General features: G+C 35.3%; 1 protein-coding gene across 6 annotated transcripts in view; it reads left to right on the top strand.

Annotated features, from left to right (window-relative positions):
- Wdr37 (WD repeat domain 37) overlaps positions 1-19,292 on the top strand; it is a 64,717-nt gene that overhangs the window by 5,075 nt on the left and 40,350 nt on the right. For 4 of the 6 annotated variants that reach the window (XM_013513756.1, XM_013513755.1, XM_013513758.1 and 1 more), the window contains 6 exons: positions 6,659-6,836; positions 9,096-9,125; positions 11,739-11,835; positions 13,241-13,336; positions 13,637-13,701; positions 17,112-17,247. In XM_013513756.1, the coding sequence (XP_013369210.1) occupies positions 6,699-6,836; positions 9,096-9,125; positions 11,739-11,835; positions 13,241-13,336; positions 13,637-13,701; positions 17,112-17,247 (562 nt within the window). In that variant the 5' untranslated portion in view covers positions 6,659-6,698. The remainder of the gene's footprint in view (positions 1-6,658; positions 6,837-9,095; positions 9,126-11,738; positions 11,836-13,240; positions 13,337-13,636; positions 13,702-17,111; positions 17,248-19,292) is intronic. The other 2 variants (XM_013513759.1, XM_005383910.2) reach the window with 1 other exon arrangement.

The raw sequence follows: 19,292 nt of genomic DNA, 5'->3' as shown, positions 1-19,292 counted from the left end.
CACGGATATAGTTCAGCGGCACAAGCGCATGCCTAGCAAGCACAAGGTCTTCAGTCCAATTTCTGGTACCACAAAAAAAAAAAAAAAAAAAAAAAAATTCAGTAAACCTGAGTGTAAAACAATATAATTACCCATTCTGAACAACAAAGAGAAAGTAGACTAGAAAAATAAATGTACAGAATGTCAGGGACTTCTGGGATTTTAACAAAAAGTCTATATTTGTGTCATTAAAGTTCCTGAAAGAGAGGCAAAAGACTGAAAAAGTAATTGAAAAGCTGCTGGCTGTTTCATAAGTTTGGAAAGCCCTAACCCTTCACATTGAAGAGGCTGAGTGAAATGCACAGAGGATAAACACAAAGATATTCAGACACATTGTAGGCAAACTTCTAAAAACTGAAAAAAGAAAGTGGTTTATGTATAGTGGAAAAGCAATTTAACAGTATATTTCTCATCAGAAATCATAGTCAAAAGAAAATGACATAACATATTCAGGTGCTCAGGGGAAAGAAAAATCAATTCAGAATTCTAGGTCAAGTGAGAACGTCCTTCACATCATTCATGTCCAATAGGCCAACTCTTATGTATAGGTAAGGAAGTTTCTTACACAAAAACAAACTCATAAAAGAAATGTGAGGCCTATCATAAGGAAAAACAAATAGTGGAAGGAACAAAAATATTAAGTTCAGCACTTGTTTCTTTTCATGTTGTTTGAAATTTGAAGCGTAACTATCTGTTTTTCATTGCATGTAGAAATATTTAAATGATTGTTATAAATAGGAAAAGGTGAAGTGATAATTTAATACCTAGTGCAGCTACTAACAGTTATATGAAGAGATAAACTCAGAGATACTGTATGTAAATACAACTGAATTGTAACAAATGTTCAAATAATTTGTGCAAAGGCCTAATAAAATACAGAAGAGAAAGAAAAGAGAATGAATTACTCAGCATGGCCAAGTGGGTTTTATTTCATGGATGTAAGGTTGGCTTAGTATTTGAAACTCCTCAATGTAACTGACCATGTTAGATCAAAAAAGAAAAGCTATGCCCCTATATTAACTGATGCAGAAAAAGAATATAGTAGAATTCCATGCTCATTTGTGAAAGTAACTCTTAGAAAATTAATAATAGAGGTAAATATTCTCTACTTAAACAACTGAAAAAATCCTTTCTTTAGTATCATACTTGATGGAACAGGGGTGATTATTTCTCTCCTGAGATTGCGGGCAGAACAAGGATGTTTCCTGTCACTGTTGTAATTCAACATAGTACTAGAATTTCTAGCTAAATAGATAAAGAAAAGAAAATCAAAGGCTTGCAAAGCAGAAAGGAAGAAATTAACTGTCCTCCCTCCTCCTTGATGATAGAATAAATAGAAAATCCAAAGGAGTATAGAAAATAATCTCATTTATAAATAAATTCTGCAGGGATACATGATGTAAATTTAATACACAAAATCATTTATATCTCTGCTAGCAATGAGTATGTAGAAACTAAAATAAAAATACACCGTTATTTAAAACTGCTGAAACACTAAAGAGAAAACAGAATTTTTTTTGCAGTAATACAAAACTGAGGAAAGATCTAAATATTGCTTCCATAAATTGTAAGGCTCAACAAAATAAAAATACCAATCTTCACATTCATACACAGCAAAATTTCTTTAAAAGTTCCAGCAAGAATTTTGAAGATATGGAAAAGAATATTCTAAAATTTCAAAGGAAGACCAAGGAACTAGAACAACAAAACAATTTTGAGAAAAATTTAAGTGATGGGAATCCCTACAGCTGATTTCAAGACTTGTAGCATAGGGCCGGGACTTCAACTTAGTGGCGCAGTACATGCCTGGCAAGTGTGAGGTCCTAAGTTCAATTCCTGGTATCCGCCCCCCTCCAAAAAAAGACTTGTAGCAGAATAATGAAAACTATTCTTGTGGGAGTATATCAATGGAACAGGACAGAGAACTAAAAAAAAAAAAAAATAGTTCTACATAGCTACAGCTACTTGAATCATTTTGACAAGGATGTCTAAATAATTCATTGTAGTATGGATGGCTATTGTGAATTTCCTAAACCCCTCTGAATTGTACACTGTAAAATGGTAAATTTTATATTATGTGACTTTTACCTCAGTAATTTTTTTTTTTTTTTTGGTATGGGGAATCGAACTCAGGACCTTCTGCTTGCCAGGCAGGCTCTATTCCACTAAGCTATATATCCCGGGCTCTACCTCTTAAACAATATAGGATGGTTAGCCTTTTTAACAAATAGTGCTAGAGTAATTGGATTCCACTAGCAAAAACAAAAATACAACCTCACAACTTTATAAAAATATGAACATCAAATAGCACTGAAATTATGATGCAAAACATAAATTTTAAAAGTTTTAGGAGAAAATAGGAAAACACTTTTGAGACCTACAGATTGGTGGAAAGATTTCACACATGATTCCAAAGGTATGAGCCATAAAAGCTCATCAAATTAAAAAAAAACAATTTTCTTTGTGAAAAACACTGTTGGGATAGAAAGATGGGTAACAGGTTGGGAGAAATCATTTGCAACCCATATATATTAAATACTTCAAATTGTTGAAAAATTCATATATTATAATTAGACAACTCTTAGATGCTTTAGAAAACAGGCAAAAGTTATTTCACTGAACAGGTATTCAAACAGGGAAAGAGAATTAGTTATACTAGCCAGCCATCAAGGACATGCAAATTGAGACCACATGAGTTGTTCCACACCTCTGGGACAGCTAAAATTAAAAATAGTGACAATATCAAATTCAAATGCTGATGAAGACTTAGAGAACTGAATCTCTTACGTTGCTGATGGTAATGTAAAAAGGATATAGCTACTCTGTAAAATAGTTTCTTGAAAAGATAATAAAAGTGAACATCATTAAACCCAGAGTCACCATATGTCCTAGGAATTCCATTCATGGGTGTATACCCAAGAGAAATGAAATACAGGTATGTAAAAATAATAACCAAAAAAAAAAAAATGGAAACAGCTAGATGCCTATCAGTTGATGAATAGGTAAGTAAAATGTGGTATATCCACACAGTGAAATATTTGGCAGTAGTAAATTACTGTGCAAGCTACAGCATAAATGAACCTTGAGACCATTGGGCTGAGTGAAAGAAGCCATTCATGCTGGACCAGATCATATATTGTATAATTCCATCTGCTGTTGTCACTTCAAATCTGTGGAGAAGTTATTCTAGCAGTCTTGAAGATACCAAAATCTGCAGATGTTAACATCCTCCCATAAACTTCAAATCATCTCTTGGTTATGTATGCATAACTAATATAATGTAAACACTACATAAATAGTTGTGATACTGTATTGTTTAGCAACCAATGACAAGAAAAACAGTCTGCATGTTTTGTATAGACAATTTTTGATTTGTGTCCGAGACCAGTGGACACAAAACCCTTGTATACCTAGGGTTCACTGTTTATGAAATGGCCTAGATAGCCAAATTTACATACAGAGACAGTAAAATAGTGGTTCCCTTGGGCTAGCTGAGGGGAATGGGTGGGGAAGATGGGAAGTGATTGCTAAAGGAAGGGCGGTTTGTTTTTAGAGTGATAAAATTGTTCTGAAGTTGACTGTGGAAATGATCGCACAACTCTGAAGTACTGAAAATAATTGAATTGTACATTTTATTGTATTTTATTTTTGTTTTTTTTTGAAGAAAGGGTCTGGCTATGTAGTCAGACTGCCCTTGAACTCACCATGTAGCCCAGACTAGCTGTGAACTCAAGGCAGTCCTCCTGTCTAACCCCGCTTAAGTGCTGGGATTACAGGTGTGCGTCATCATACCTGGCAAATTATACATTTTAAATTGGTGATTCATATGGTGTATGAATTATATTTCAATAAGATTCCTTTTTTTTTTTTAAACTAAACATACATTTATTCTATAACTCAGCAGTCTCACTCCTGGGCTCTTTATCCAGAAAAAATGAAAACATATCTACAGTGAAAACTGTACATTATTATTTATAGCAATTTTTTTTGTAATATAGTAAAATAATGGAAATAACTTTTTGCAGTAGATGAATGGTTATGTAATATTTTCCAAACAATACCACTGTAGAGATGGTACACAAATTAGTGGTTGTCAGGAGTTAGGGATGGTGCTTAAGAAGGGTGTTGGGATGATTAATGATGAGCATGAGTGTGATTTTTGTAATACTGTAGTGGGAAGGTTTGGTAGTAGTTATAGAAATGTATATGTGTGACAGTGAAAACTACACACAATTTATGTGTGGAACAAAGTGAAAACTACATGTCAATTTGCTGGTTTAAGAAAATTAACAGGTTGATCAACAAATTGTACGATTTGAGATACAACTACTGGGGAAAGAAGAAATTTCTCCATACCATCTGTGTAACTTCCTGTTAATGTGCAGTTATTTCAAAATAAAAACTTAAGAAGAAAAGGTGATCCTACTATTTGTGGTAAAATGGGGACTCCATGACTAACTCACAAGTTTTGGTTAAGAGCAATTAAAAGCTTCACAAATAAGCGAAAGCTTTTAAGAGCAGTTTTACACATAAATAATATGTAAATTTTTTTGTAGGTTTCTGACATTTCTTTAATTAGGCTTGGCTTTTTACTTTTAATAACAAGAGTTATCTGCATTCATTCCAAGTAGTATATAATAAAAAGGAAACAAGACTAAATTTCAGTGTACCGACATTCATGTACTAGTACTATATGGAAAAAAGAATTACAGACTTCTTTTTATTTATTTATTTATTTATTTTTTTTGGTTTTTCTCCGGTACCGGGAACCGAACTCACGACCTTGCGCTTGCCAGGCAGGCGCTTTTGCCACTGAGCTAAATCCCCAGCCCCTACAGACTTCTTTTTATTTTAAGGTTAATTGATTTCTACTAACTATAATACTAGAAATAATTAAAATGAATTGTATTTTCATAAGAGATAAAAAGAAATATTTTTAGTGTGAGTGTTCAGCATGCTTAATAAACCAAATAGGAAATATTTTGCCTATTGTAATTATCATGCTTAATAAACCAAATAGGAAATATTTTGCCTATCTTTATCAATAATCTTTATGGAAGATGTTCAGTTTTTTTTTTGTGTGTGAAGACGTTTTATCTCTGCTATATCACTCCTGTATGCATGAATAAATGTTCCTCAAAAGAAACTGAGTTTGTGTTAAATAATTTTGTAGCAAAATATGGAAGTGTTACGATAAGTAAGCAAGAACCAACTAGAAGGAAAGGGGTAGGAACTTTTGTTACATTTGATGCAGGTGTTTGAGGAATTAAAAGGTTCAACAGTAGAAATAAATCTAGCTGGCCTTGCGACAATGATCGGTAATGCAGTCACTTAAGTCACAGTTACAGCTGCCTGCTTGGAATGTGGATGTTTATATAGCCCATATGATTATTTTAAGGGTCAGCATCTTACCAAGTTGATATACTCATTGAATAGAACCATCCCTCTAATATGAGGACTTAGGCCAGTTTCCTTTTCTAAATCAACATAATTTTGGGTCATGATATGTTCAATTTGGCTTTACACAGTCCTGGAGGAAAAACATTGTTATGGTGAAGCCCAGTGCTGCTTGTCAGCATTTACCTGAACTGCTGTAGTGATAGGATTGTATTCAGAGGAGGGATCAATGCCTACTAGCAAAAAATGAGTAAGTGGTGTTTGAAACATAAATCTGTAGCTGAAGAAGAAAGATGTAATGTAATTACTTAAAATGTGTTAACAGAGTGATATATCTATAGGAGGAATGGAAAATGGCATGAAATGAGTACAAAATACCCAAAGTAGGTATATCATAGTGTTTAAAATTAACTAGAGATTTGTGACTAGCTTGAATTGAGATGTAATGTAAATGTAAAGTACCCACTTAATTTTGAAGAGGTAATCACAAAAATAATAAGGTATAAAATGTACCATTAATTTTTTTTTGTTGTTTTTTTGTTTTTTTGTTTTTTTCTCCGGTACTGGGAACCGAACTCATGACCTTGCGCTTGCCAAACCATTAATATTTCTTATGTTGACAGTTAAATTATTATTTTAGACACAGTGGGTTAAATAAATCGTTAACAGTAAAGTCACATGTTTTTACTTTTAAAATACAGCCACTAGAAAATTTAAAATTAGACCGGGCGTGGTGGTGCACACCTGTAATCCCAGCACTTGGGAGGCTGAGCCAGGAGGATTGGCATGAGTTCTGGGCTATGTCGAGAGACCCTGTCTTAGCTTTCAAAAAAAAGCAAAAACAAAATGAAAATTTAAAGTTACATGTGTGGCTTATGTTGTGTTTCTCTTAAGACTATGCAATATTACTCTAGAATCTACATAGTTTAGAATGTGCAGTTATACTTAGTTACTTCTGAATAGTAACCAGAAACTGAGGCAAGTTGAGCTAAGGGAGAATTTTTAAAAAATTTTTGTATGTTTACTATTTAGTTTTTTCAAATGTTAACGACATTTGAAAACAACTACCTTCTTTACAAAGGCAACACCTTACCTGATCTACATTATATGTAAATGTTAATGATAGTAAGCAGGCTTGTAATTAAAAGCAATAGTTAGCCATTTTTTAATTTCAATTTTCTGTATCAGAAATAAAGTCTGTGTTTTTCCTGCTGTTGTTTAGCATATTGCAGAAGTGACCAGGACACTACCTTCTAGAAGTAATGCCCACAGAAAGCGGAAGTTGTTCAACTGCTCGTCAAGCAAAACAAAAACGCAAATCACATAGCCTTTCTATACGAAGAACTAACAGCTCAGAACAGGAGAGGACAGGCCTACCAAGAGAAATGTTAGAAGGACAAGTAAGTTATTATTGAGCACTGCCCTATTGTGAAGATGTGATCATGTTTGTAATGTTATGAAAATAACCAAATACATACTTATTTTCCTTCTCTTTTTTTTTTTTTTTTTTGAGATAGGGTCTCACTATGTAGTCCAGACTGGCCTGGAACTAGCTTATGTAGCCCATGCTGGCCTCAAACTCAGGGTGGTCCTTCTGCCTCAGCCTCCCAAGTTCTGGAATTATAGGCATGCACCACCATTCCCAGCTGTTTTCTAATGCACTAATATTGATATACGGAAGCTTTGATGATATTTTTTCTAGTTCCTCTATTGATGGTGAATATGTTAGAATTTTTAAAGAGCTTTTTTGTTAATCTTGGCCAAAAGCGTATTATATTAAGATATATATATGTATATGTATGTATATATATAAAATATATAACATATATATGCACTTACCCATACACATATATATGTATGCTTACATAACTTTTATATAAATGTAATTATATTTTTTATAACCATTCCTTCACAATTAGAACTAATTGGTCAGCCGTAATGTTAGAGGAAAATAAACTTCAATCTGAGAAATTGGTTCTTATGAATGAACATTGGGTCTGGTTAGAAATATGTCGGTAACTTTATACCTGAGACGACCTCCAGGGTGTAACCTCCACAAGGGCAGTAGTGTGACACGGAACCCAGCACAGCTGTTGCCATAAAGTAGACGTTCAGTTTGAACCACATTATTCTGTGTTATCTGTGGGGGACTAGTTCCGGGTTCTCCTGAGCATACTAGAAGCTGTGAATGTTTAAGTCCTTATATACCAGTGGGAAAACTATAGCATATGTGTTATGGTGTGTTTCTTTCAAGATAAGAGATGTTAAAAAAAAAAAAGAGATGTTAATGTATGAGTTGTTTTTTTCTAGACTAAAACCTCAGTATTCAGGTTTAATTGCAGTATTGGCACTTTGCCATAAATAAGTAGGTTTTGGGTTGCAGTTTGGGCACTTCAGAGAAAGATTCACCATCACTGGTATACTGTTTGTATAACCTGTGCATATCCTGTATACTTTAGATCATCTCTATATTATTTGTAGAGTCTAATATAGTGTAGTTGCTATGTAAAGTAGTTGTTAATACTGAATTGTTTAGGAAATGGTAAGAAAAAAACCCTGTACATAATTCTTGACTCAAACAGTTTCAATTCACAGTTGGTTGAGTCCACAAGTATGGAACCTCTGGATATAGAGGGTCAGCAGTGCCCTGGTTCTTATTTTTTTTGGTGGTGTTGAGAATGAAACCCATGCCTTCATGTATGCTAGGCAAGTGTTCTACCACTGAGCTGCTTCCCTAGACCCCTGGTTCTACTTTTTTTTTAATCAGTGATTACATTTTAATTTAATGCTGGCTCCTGTAACAAAGTACCATAAACTGAGTGGCTTAAACAAACCTATTTCTCACAATTCTGGAGACTCATATCTGAGATGGAGGTGTGAGAAGGGTTGGTTTCTCTTGAGGCCTCTCTGTTGGTTTGTTGCTGCTTTTTCCTTGTATCCTTACATGGTCTTTCTTCTCCACGTGTCCTCATTTCTTCTTCTAAAAGGACATTAGTCATAATGGATTAGGGCACACTTTCTAACTGCATTTTACGTTAATTTACCTCTCTAAATACCCCAACTCTTGGGGCTGGGGATTTAGCTCAGCGGCAAAGCGCCTGCCTGGCAAGCGCAAGGTCGTGAGTTCGGTTCCCGGTACCGGAGAAAAACCAAAAAAAAAAAAAAAGACTAAATACCCCAACTCTTAATATGGTCACATTCTGAGGTACTTGGGGTAGGACTTCACAATAAGAATTTGGGGAGACATAGTTCAGCCCCTTGAGAGAGGGAAGCCAAAGCTATATGGTTGGACTTTCGTGCTCATGGAAATACTCTGTGTTTGTGCTGTGTGGTATGGGAGCAACAAACTACAGATGATTATTGAGCACTTGAAATGTGACTCATGTAACTTAGAAACTGAAATTTTATTTTTTAAAGATTTTTAATTACATTGAAATTTAAATAGTCGTGACTACCTTATGACTCTTTAGGTAAATGTCCTAAGATAGTTTTAAAAAAATTCTTAATTGTACTTTTAGCATTGAAAATTCTGCCTTGCTGGTATTTACCTGTGTAAGGAAAATATAAATTTGTTCTTCTTTTGGCTTTCTTGAGTGCTTCTCCTCCACTGTGATGTAGTACAAGGAGGTAATTGCATCTTTTTTTTTTTTTTTTTTTAGGTAATTGCATCTTGTGGTAACCCTTTCAAGGTAGTTGTTCCTCAAGCTGAACAACCTAGTACTCTACACTGTTCTTACAGTCCCCTTCTTTGCTTTTCTTACATTCTCAAAATGGTCCTTGCTTGTTGAATGAGTACAGAGTGGGACTAGTCAGCATGTTCTGTGAGTGGTCATTGTAAAGTGCTCTGCCTTCCATCTGCTGCAAGAGAGAAAGAGTGATAGATGTTTGGTGCAATCATTTGGCATGGTAGGTACAGGTAGAGTGATATAGGAGTACAGAATTGTCGATTGCCAGATTTGGATTATAGGAGTAATCACTTTCTAGACAAAGTATCTTTAAGTGCTCTTTGATTGTTGGGTAGTACTGTTTAAAAACAGCATTAGTGATGTTCAGTCTGAATGAGATACTATGTTAGAAGTAGTTTACAAAGCAGTGTGTAGTGTGAGCATGGGACAGTTGCTGCTGCAGAGGACTGCAGAATCACTCTCGCTCTTGTGATCAGTGTGATTTGAAGTGTTGACTGTGGCTTGAAGAGTTACTTCCTGCATATATATATGCAGGAAGTATATACATACATATATATATATATATACACATATATATATATGCACCTATATATATACACTACTATTTTAGGTGTATGTCACTGTTGGTGTGAGGAAATACAAATTCATTTAAAAGCTTTACTGAATCTAGTATCTTTTCTGTCTTAAATTTCTTAAGAGGTATCAACCTTTCAGCACTTCAAGTTCTGTCGAATTGAATAGCATAAAAAAGATAGAAAAATAACTTTTTTTAAGGTATTCTGTTACATAGTTCAACTTGTCTTCTAGAGTTTTTTCTATTTCATTATTTTAAGTCTACAAATGATTTTCTGAAGTGAAGTTAGTGATTTGTTGCGTATAATACATCTTAGCTTTTTCATAATAATTACTTTTATATTAAGGTACATTTAATATTTAAGTAAATACAGCATTTTAGTTGCTGAATAATCATGATCTTAAAACATTGTGGGTATAGATGAGTAAGTATGTAAGAGAGATCTGGTCTGATGTGGAAGTGAGAAAGGTTTTTCTAAGGAGGTGACACTTGTGAGGAGGGGATATTGCATAGAGAAGGAGTGGGATGTGCAAAGACAACAGGCTGTGTGGAGAGTTAAATATTATTTGTGCTTTTCAGTTCAGTTCATCTTTTCTGGTTGTAGGAATTTCCATTTTGATCATTTAAGTTTTCATTATTACTTGATTTTCTTTTTTTTTATGTTCTTTATCAACATTTTGGAGGAATATTGAAATTACTGGTTCACCGAGTTAATATTTAAAATAGAGGTTTCATATGTATGTGTTCTTAAGTAGTTTACAGAATTCATGTGAGATATCTATGATCATTGCAAAACTCAAGTTGCTAAACTGTTATCATTTTCCTAAAATTGCCTTCTAAGAAGTTTATGTGCCTGTTTTCTCCCTCCCTTTCTGTTTTTTTCCTGCCTTTAATAATGTGAAACTTCGCCACCATTAAAAAAAGTTTACCTGACAAGAATTTAATAAGCCCTGTTTCTTTTTTGCAACTCATCAAATAATAAATATTTGTACTATACGTAAACTTGAAAAGTCACTTTGAAAATCACACTGATACCAGTTAATATTAAAACGTTTTAGAAGTTTTTGTTGAGGGTTTTTTGTTTTGGAAAATTACTTTTGAGTACAGAAGGGTGGGGGACACTTATAAAATACTGTGTAGGCCGTGCCCTCAAGAAGATTAGAGTAGAATATAGACCATTATCAAGCACTCTCCTATTGAGCAGCAGTATGTAGGAAAAGTAAGTGTTCTCTGAATTTATTTGGTACCTACCACACCACTCACTTATTTGACCCTCCTTAACAGTAGAGCTGAGATGTTACTTTTCCCGTTGCTTCCCTTGACTTTTTAGACAGACTGGAGATGTGAGAAGATGTGCAAAGGAAGAGGTGCAAAGATTGTAGCCCAGCTGGGAACTTAAAAGTTAATATTTTCATTTAGCTAATCTGCATTTTACTCTTTATAGGTGAGATTTTTCTTTTTTCCCCTTTCCGTAGCAGTCTTTTAGGTAGTAAGTACAGTTGCAGAGAATATCTGGTTTTTTGCTTGAGGCACAGTGAATGTAACAATGATAAGGCACATCTTCTATTAGCCGATAACATGTTACAGTACATTTATAAGAGCATATGATGGGGCATAAAGGCTATTTATACTCTAACTTCACTTATGGAAATTGCCTTCCTTCTCTGCAAATTGGGAAATTTAGAAGGTAGGCTTATGTCTTCCTTGTAAAAGAAAAATAATTTTGAAGAAATACGTGTTCCTAAATTTTATATTACCTTAGATAGCCATTTATACAATTTGATTATAGTTTGCTGTGTAGAAATTTGAAACTTTCTTTATTTTGGTGTTGAGGATTGAACTTGGGGCCTTGTGCATGCAAAGCGCATTCTCTTAACACTGAGCTATGTCGCTTTAAATTGTAAATTCTTCAAGCATTTCATATGTAGTGATATAAGAGTTTAAGGTGAAAGATAATTTACTTTGAGAAAAGTATATTGATACTTGGTATTAGAGCATCTCATTCATTTCTTAATTTTAAATAAAGCATTTTTCTTCTACAGGATTCTAAACTGCCTTCCTCAGTTCGTAGTACACTTCTGGAACTGTTTGGTCAAATAGAAAGAGAATTTGAAAATCTTTATATTGAAAACTTAGAATGTGAGTACTCCTATCAATATATATTTTTAAACTTTTCACCTATCCATAGAAATCCTTGAGATAGATAGTAAAATTTGTCCATATACATTCATCACCATATTGGGGCTGGGGATTTAGCTCAGTGGCAAAAGCGCCTGCCTGGCAAGCGCAAGGTTGTGAGTTCGGTTCCCGGTACCGGAAAAAAAACAAAAAAAAAAACATTCATCACCATATTAACTTTCTATTCAACTGTAACAAACTTAATGGCTTACAATAACACATTATTGTCCTACAGTTCTGTAGCCCTGGCTTGTTCTCATCAGACTAAAGTCAAGTTATTAGCAGAACTTTGCTTCCTTTTGAAGGCTAGTGATGGACAGTTTCTGCTTTTTTTTAACTGTGCCAGAATTTAGTTCCTTGTTTTTAGGCTAGGTCCCCTTGCTGTACTCCTTGGCATGTGGTCCGCCTCTGTCTTGCTAATGGATCCTCTTACTGTGTCTCTGACCTATTCTTCTGGTTCCCCTCTACCCATAAGGGTACATAAGATTGGACTGAGCCCAGTACAATCCCGGGTAATTCCCCACTTGCAGAGTACCTGTGAGGTAACATTTATATGTTATGTGGCATCTTTGAGGGGGGCTCTTATTCTGTCCACTGTACCTACCCATCCAAATTGTGATTTTATAAAAAATGTGTACATTTTATTTTTCCTGCCCCAGCTCTACTTTACATTGAGAAAACTTTAATTCATGTTTTTCTTTTATAGAACATCATTTGAACATTTCTTTTTCGTTTTGGTCTTTTTGAGACAGGACCTTGCTATGCAGTTCAGGCTGGCCTTGAGCTCACTTGTAGCCCAGGCTGGTCTTGAAATTGCAAGGATCCTCTTGCCTCAGAAGCACGTGCTACTGTGCTGGCTTTCCGTTGTATTCTTTAAAGAAAAACATTTTCTGCATTTTTTGCCTTTAATTCTTCTGGTGATTACTGTAAACAAAAATAATCTACTTTCAGTTTTAGATTTTTTTTTACTTTAGGCTGTATACATTAATGCTTTAACAAGAAATGTTAGGAAACAAACATATCTTTTACTCCCTTTGTTGCTCCATTACTTGCCAGTTTTCATTTTTATAGGATTTGTGTATATAAGGTTTATATCTTACAAATTATACTCAGACCTTTCCTGCTCTATTCCAAAAATTGTCAACAAGTAGCATTTACATTATTAAGTTGCACTTTTTTTTAAACTTCATAACAAGTGTAGTTATAAAGAGAATGTAATTGTATGTCATTTAAACTTTACTTTGTCTTGGCAACACCCACATATGACATTTAGATGTTTGCAGGTTTTGGAAGTGTTAAGTGTACTTAAACATAAAAACATATTAAACGTATTTTATGATTTTGAAAAAACTTTTTTTATTCTCAGTGCGTAGAGAAATTGATACTCTTAATGAACGCTTAGCTGCTGAAGGACAAGCGATTGATGGGGCAGAACTGAGTAAGGGCCAACTCAAGACAAAAGGTATGGTGAATGCTATTACTAAAGTATTGTCCTACAGGTTATTTATCAAAGACATTTGGAATTCGATGAAGGACACAGACTCCTTTGTTTTCTGCTGTGAGCATAACTTAACGTAATTTTGGTGAGGTCTAGGGAAATAAAAGCCAGGGAGCTTGAGTCCTTGCTGCTACCCTGCTGTTACCTTCATTACATTGTGGGCAGACACTTCCGGGTTTCACTTTCTTTCTGGGTTAGACAAAGATCCGCTTTTCGGTGCTGTAGTTCTTCAGTTGTTTGATTGTCGATTCTCTGTCTCTACAGCTAGTCACAGTACCAGTCAGCTTTCCCAGAAACTAAAGACCACTTACAAGGCTTCCACCAGCAAGGTATGCAGGGCGCTGGCTCTTGAACCAGTCATGTGGTGTTTAAAGTGTGCAGATGTGTACTTTAACTTGCATATTTTCCAGCTGGAAATGTGTAATAGTCAAAGATAAATGTCTGATTTCTGAGGAAATGTAATTTTTAAAAAGTGTATCGTATAAATGGGCACAGTACACAGATGCTTAGACACTAAACTGCTGTAATAATCAGTGAGATCAATATAATATGTATAAGTAAATGTATTGTTTTTAGAGTAAAAATAGAATTTCCGGGTTTGGAAAAGGCTGATAAGTATGAGGAAATAAAATTGTGTTCTGGGTTAAAGTTTCATTTAGTTCATTATCTTCAAAAATTTTCTAAATATGAAAAGGAAGTAGAACCCTAACTCCGAGGGAAATAGAGAATTTGTGGAGTTGTGTTTTTCCTTCAAGTGTCTTGTGCTGACCCTTTTAAAGTGGCAAGGATTCAATTGCGAAGTCATTGTCTATGAGGAAGCAATACTTTGAAATAATTTTTTGTGCATCTCTACCTTGGAGTATTTCAAGTGTGTACAAGATAAATTATCTAACCTTAGTGAATATTTATTCCTTTGGCTAAACCTGAGAGAAAGAGTTGAAATTCAAACAGTGAATGCAAGATATTAACTTGATTTTTCTGATTTGTTCTCTTGAACTTAAAGTTATTGTGCATCGCAGCTACAGCAAGATAAACTGAACTAGGGCAAATTCAGTCTTCTTGCTATTTCTCCCTATTTGAAAGTCATTACTAAATGCTATTCAAAAGAAAATATGAATATTGATGACATTTTCTACTGTTTGTTTTGATAACATCTAGAATGTAAGTTCCTCATTTATTTGATTTTGATTTTTTTGGTTATAATGTCTTGCTCACATAATTAGCTTTGAAATTTTTAATAAATTTAAACTTTTTCTTTAGAGTGAAGTATGAAATTAAGTTCTTCATTTAATTTCTCTTTGTTGTTTTTAAATATATTGCTTATTCTGATACTTACAGTTGTATATATACAATGTGTGGTCTTAGAATTCCAAAACTTTCTAAATATTTCTGAATTAGAAGAGGATATAAAGTTATCCTTTACTATGCTCCTTACCATATAATAAAGGCAAAGATGTGTACAGTAACCCTTTGCATTTAAGAAATGTAGTAGCAAATGTACCAGTCATTTTAGGACTAGCAACTCATCTGAATTTATGAGAAATTTATAAGCATTTTGCATATGGTGGGTACTCATCTTAAAAAATAATAAAAGGATACATTTGAAAAGTGAGGAAAATAATTTGTTAGCAGATTATATTGTGATTTATACTACATCGTGGATTCTTGGTATTAAAATTAAGCAGGAGTGCAACAAGGAAAATGCTCGAGTATAGATTCATTACTTTCCCTCTTTCTGACTCAGAGCCATGAAAGGCAAGTGGAATGCTTGGTGAGATAGTAGGATCACAGTATATTGAGTAAACGTAAGTTTTTCCCCTTCCTGAGTGTCTATTGACACATTTCTGATGTTTTTTGGGAGGTAGATAAGATAAGCCTAACCTGCAAACTACTTTAGAGAAACTTGTGAAAATGTTTGCAGATATTTTTATAAAATACATTTCATTGTGGAAAAAAGGCATTTCTCATTTTTAAAAAAATGCTTTCGATTGTATGTCAGTTGAGATGAATTAGGATGACAGGTGTAAGCGTCTTTCAGTTACTTCATTCTGCTGCTTTTCGGTCTGAATGTTCCTTCTAAGTAATTTAGTCTGTTGTTGGGCCTCTTTGTAATTGTGATTAAGTCAATACTTTTAAGGACAAAGCGTTAATTGATGATTCTGAAAATGTAATGAACATTTTGGAAGCAACATAGAATATATGTTAACATTATTTGTTAATGACCCTTCTGTTTTTACCCTATAAATGGGGTAGGTGAAAGGTAAAGATTTATACAGTAACCCTGTGACTTCGGTAGTTCCTTGTGATCATAATATTTATATGAGAAATGGTGAATGGGAAAATGAAATTTACTATAACTTATTATAGGGCAAATTTTAAGTAGTTTTAATTTCACTTTTCCTAAAATGTTTAATATTATTTGACATCAGAGTGGCACTTTCTGTAAGCAAAAATATTTTCTCATTTTGTGGAGTGATAATTTTGCTGGGTTGAATAGGCTGAATAACTTTCAGAAAGAAAAGATAATGAATGGTTTGAGGTTAAAGAATTTCTTTTATATTTTCTGTTAAATTGAAACTGCATCAAATAGAATCTGTTTATATTACTGGTAAAAATGTCAATTTCTATCACTGTTTGTTTTTTAGTCTTTCACTGTATCAGGGACATAATTTGAATGCTCATACCCAAAGTAATGTAACTGCATTGTGGTTTAATGCATTTATGTAAGGATGAATTTAGATACTTTTTTTTTTTCAGAGCTTTGCTAATTCAGTATTTAAAATAAGCTGTATGATACCTCTGATTTTTGTTTTTCGCTTGGTTTACTGGTTTCATTCTTCCAAAGAATCTAATTATTCTGATTTACTTAAAAGCTTACTTTTTAAAAAATCCAAGAACAATGTAAAAAATGAACTCTGAAGAAATCTTTGAGTTTCTTACTCATTTTGTATTATTCCTTGTAAGAGAAAATGAGAATTACCGGTTGTGTGTGTCATTATATGAGATAGTACCTTACTGTGTGTGTACCTCATTGTCTATATTGTTTTTATGTCTGTCTTCCATTGGACGTCAGCTTTTGAAAGGCAAGGAGCCCATGTGTCACTTAGCTCTGTCTCCTCCATCTAACACTGGCTGGCTTCGAGCAAGTGCTCAATAAACAATCTTGTGCAAACATGCTCATCTGTTATAAGTGTCGTTTTTTGATTCCTCCCACAGTGTGGGCCTTTTTTTTTCCAGTTACTGCATTGTCAATGTCAATTATAAAAAAAGGGAAAAAAGTGAAAGTTCTCCATTGAGCACAGTACAGTAATTAGGGTTAATGCTTTGGGGTGTCCTGATTTTTCATGTCTGGTGGGATGGCTAGTTCCTAGTTGTTTTTGTTTGTTTGTTTTTTGCTAAAGAATTTGAAAATTTTGTCTGAGCATTTGGATTTCTGGAAGAGTGACTTGAAATGCCTGCCTGTGCCCTTCCCCTATAGTGAGACGTTACTTACTTGTCAAACTCTGGAGTGAAGGAAGTCTTCTGAATCTTCTGGAAGGACTTCTTTCTCTATGACATCAGCTGAATGATCCTAGTGTTACTGCCCAGTGTGACTCAGTTCTGTTCATGCTGGTGTTTTGTTCCTTTAGTGTTTACAGTATTCCACTAAGTGGTTTTTCATGACTTTTGTTTTTTACCTGTTTTAGAAAAATTCATTTCAGTAAATGTTTAAAAGTACTCCTTCCCTTGTTGGTTGTAGATTGTGTCTAGCTTTAAGACCACCACATCGCGGGCTGTCTGCCAGCTTGTGAAGGAGTACATTGGCCACAGAGATGGCATCTGGGATGTCAGTGTTACAAGGACACAGCCTGTGGTGCTTGGGACCGCGTCTGCTGGTGAGTTGGACACTGTTCTGAGTGACTTATTAAAATGTGACTTTGCTGGGGACTTACCAAAGTGCCTGACTAGTTGTCAGTAAGGCAAGTCATTCCTGGAAGCAAAAGTGTGGTGGAGGAGCCATTAAGACTAAAGCATTTGCCTTGATGTGGGAGCACTCACTTCAACCCAGGCCTATGGCCTTGTGGGTGGGAATGTCACAGCTGTAGTGGATTCTAATTTCTGAGGAAGGAAATACTGCAGTTTGACTTAATTGTGGCAGATCATCATGTCTACCTGGCTGGCAGTATTAAGGGAGAGAGACTGATCTGTACACCAGTGGAGGGTAGGTACACTGAGGCAGAGGGGATGAAGAATGCAAGATTCAGGAAGGCAAAATAAAGGAGAAACTCACTTGACTAAAATGCAGTGCCAGGAAGGTTTAGAAAGGAAAGCTGGACTGCTCCTGGGTTGGGCATTCCTTATAACCCAGGTCTGGCATTCCTGCCATCTTGGGAGAGAGAGGGAAGGGAGGAAGAGAGAGAGGGAATTGGCATTTCATTGGCAGCCTGGCCAGTGGAGTAGGCTTTCAGTCATTACCATTTCTCCAGGCAGAGGAATTCAGGAGGGAGGTTCTTGCAGGTTAGGGCAGAAAAACTGACAGCCTGGGAGAGTGGTATATAAGAGGGCGTGAGTGGACCCTTGCGGATTTGAAAATAATTGTGCCACTCCAAAGAGGGACCTGAATCCGAGAGCTAAGAAAACTGCAGCTTAGGGACAGTGCAAGTGAGCAGTGTCTAGGAGCAGTAGGATTCTTGGTACGGATTCCTGGTACCAAAAAATTTAAAAAAAAAAAAAAAGCTAGGAAATAGTCCCTTGAGAGGATCCAGATCACCCCAGAAATAATTACTCACCTATTTTACCCTCACATACCTGGAGTTCTGTGGGTTACGGGGTATCCTGTGTGTTGTTTATGCTTGCCAGCGGACACCCACAAGGGAACACTCAACACTCCCTGTTGGGGAGTACTGAAAGCAGGGAGCCCTGGGTCTGCATCAGGTTTGAAAGAGAGTGATGCTTTGAGGAGAATGACTGAAAAACGATTGCAGGTGGAGAGACAGTGTGGCCTGGGTCACAGGGCATCTGGGGACGGACGAGGTAGAAGGCTTGTGGAGGGAAAACACTTGGGAAAGGAATGGAGAGTGAGAGGGTAATGGCAGAAGTTGAGGGAGAATTAGGTCCTGGGCCCATTACACCTTTCCTTCCTCAAATTAACTGAGGTTGGTTCTTGGGACAGATACAAAACTGTAGGTAACCGTGACCAGAGCACTGCTAGGAGCCAGGAAGTAGGCCCAGGCAGCCATCAGGATCCACAAAGCCTCCTTGCTCAGAGGGAGGCAATTAAACAAACCAAAAACGGAGGGAAGGACCGGCCTGGAGAACCGCACTTGAATTCAGGCTGCAATGTAAATATACCCTGAGGACTCTTGGGTTTTGTGCTTTTGCAACTGCAAGAGGTTTTGTTGTTCTTTCTTTATTTTTTGTATTTTTATTTTTTATTTTTTTTGGTACCAGGAATTGGAACTCAGGACTTTGTGCTTGCCGGGCAGGCACTTGTGCTGCTGAATATCCCCAGCCTGTTCCTTTATTTCTTAATTTAATTTTTTCTCTTCTCTTTATTTTTGTCTTTTAATTCGCCCCTTTTAACCTTTCTCTTCTCTTTCTTACCCCCTTATCTTCCCTCCCTTCATCTGATGTGTGTGTGTGTATATATATATATATATATATATATATATATATATATATATATATAATAAACCAGTGCTTTAAATAGTGTCTTTCATGGGTGTGTCAGGGTAACTCTCACCAAAACTGTGCATAGAGAATGTAAACATAAGCTATGGTACAGCCATCTGAAAGCCTTTTTCAATCTCCAGTTACATGTCCCTCCCTCTGGATCCATCCTCTGGTTCCCACAAATATTTTTTGAAACCCCTTTGACATTAGCCCCTTACTCACATAATTCCAACAAAATCTGAACTTCTAATTTTCGTTTTTTTTTTTT

The sequence above is a fragment of the Chinchilla lanigera genome, unplaced genomic scaffold, assembly GCF_000276665.1.
Source record: "Chinchilla lanigera isolate Chin_1 unplaced genomic scaffold, ChiLan1.0 scaffold00020, whole genome shotgun sequence".
Taxonomy (NCBI): domain Eukaryota; kingdom Metazoa; phylum Chordata; class Mammalia; order Rodentia; family Chinchillidae; genus Chinchilla; species Chinchilla lanigera.
This window is presented reverse-complemented; position numbering and strand designations above follow the sequence as displayed.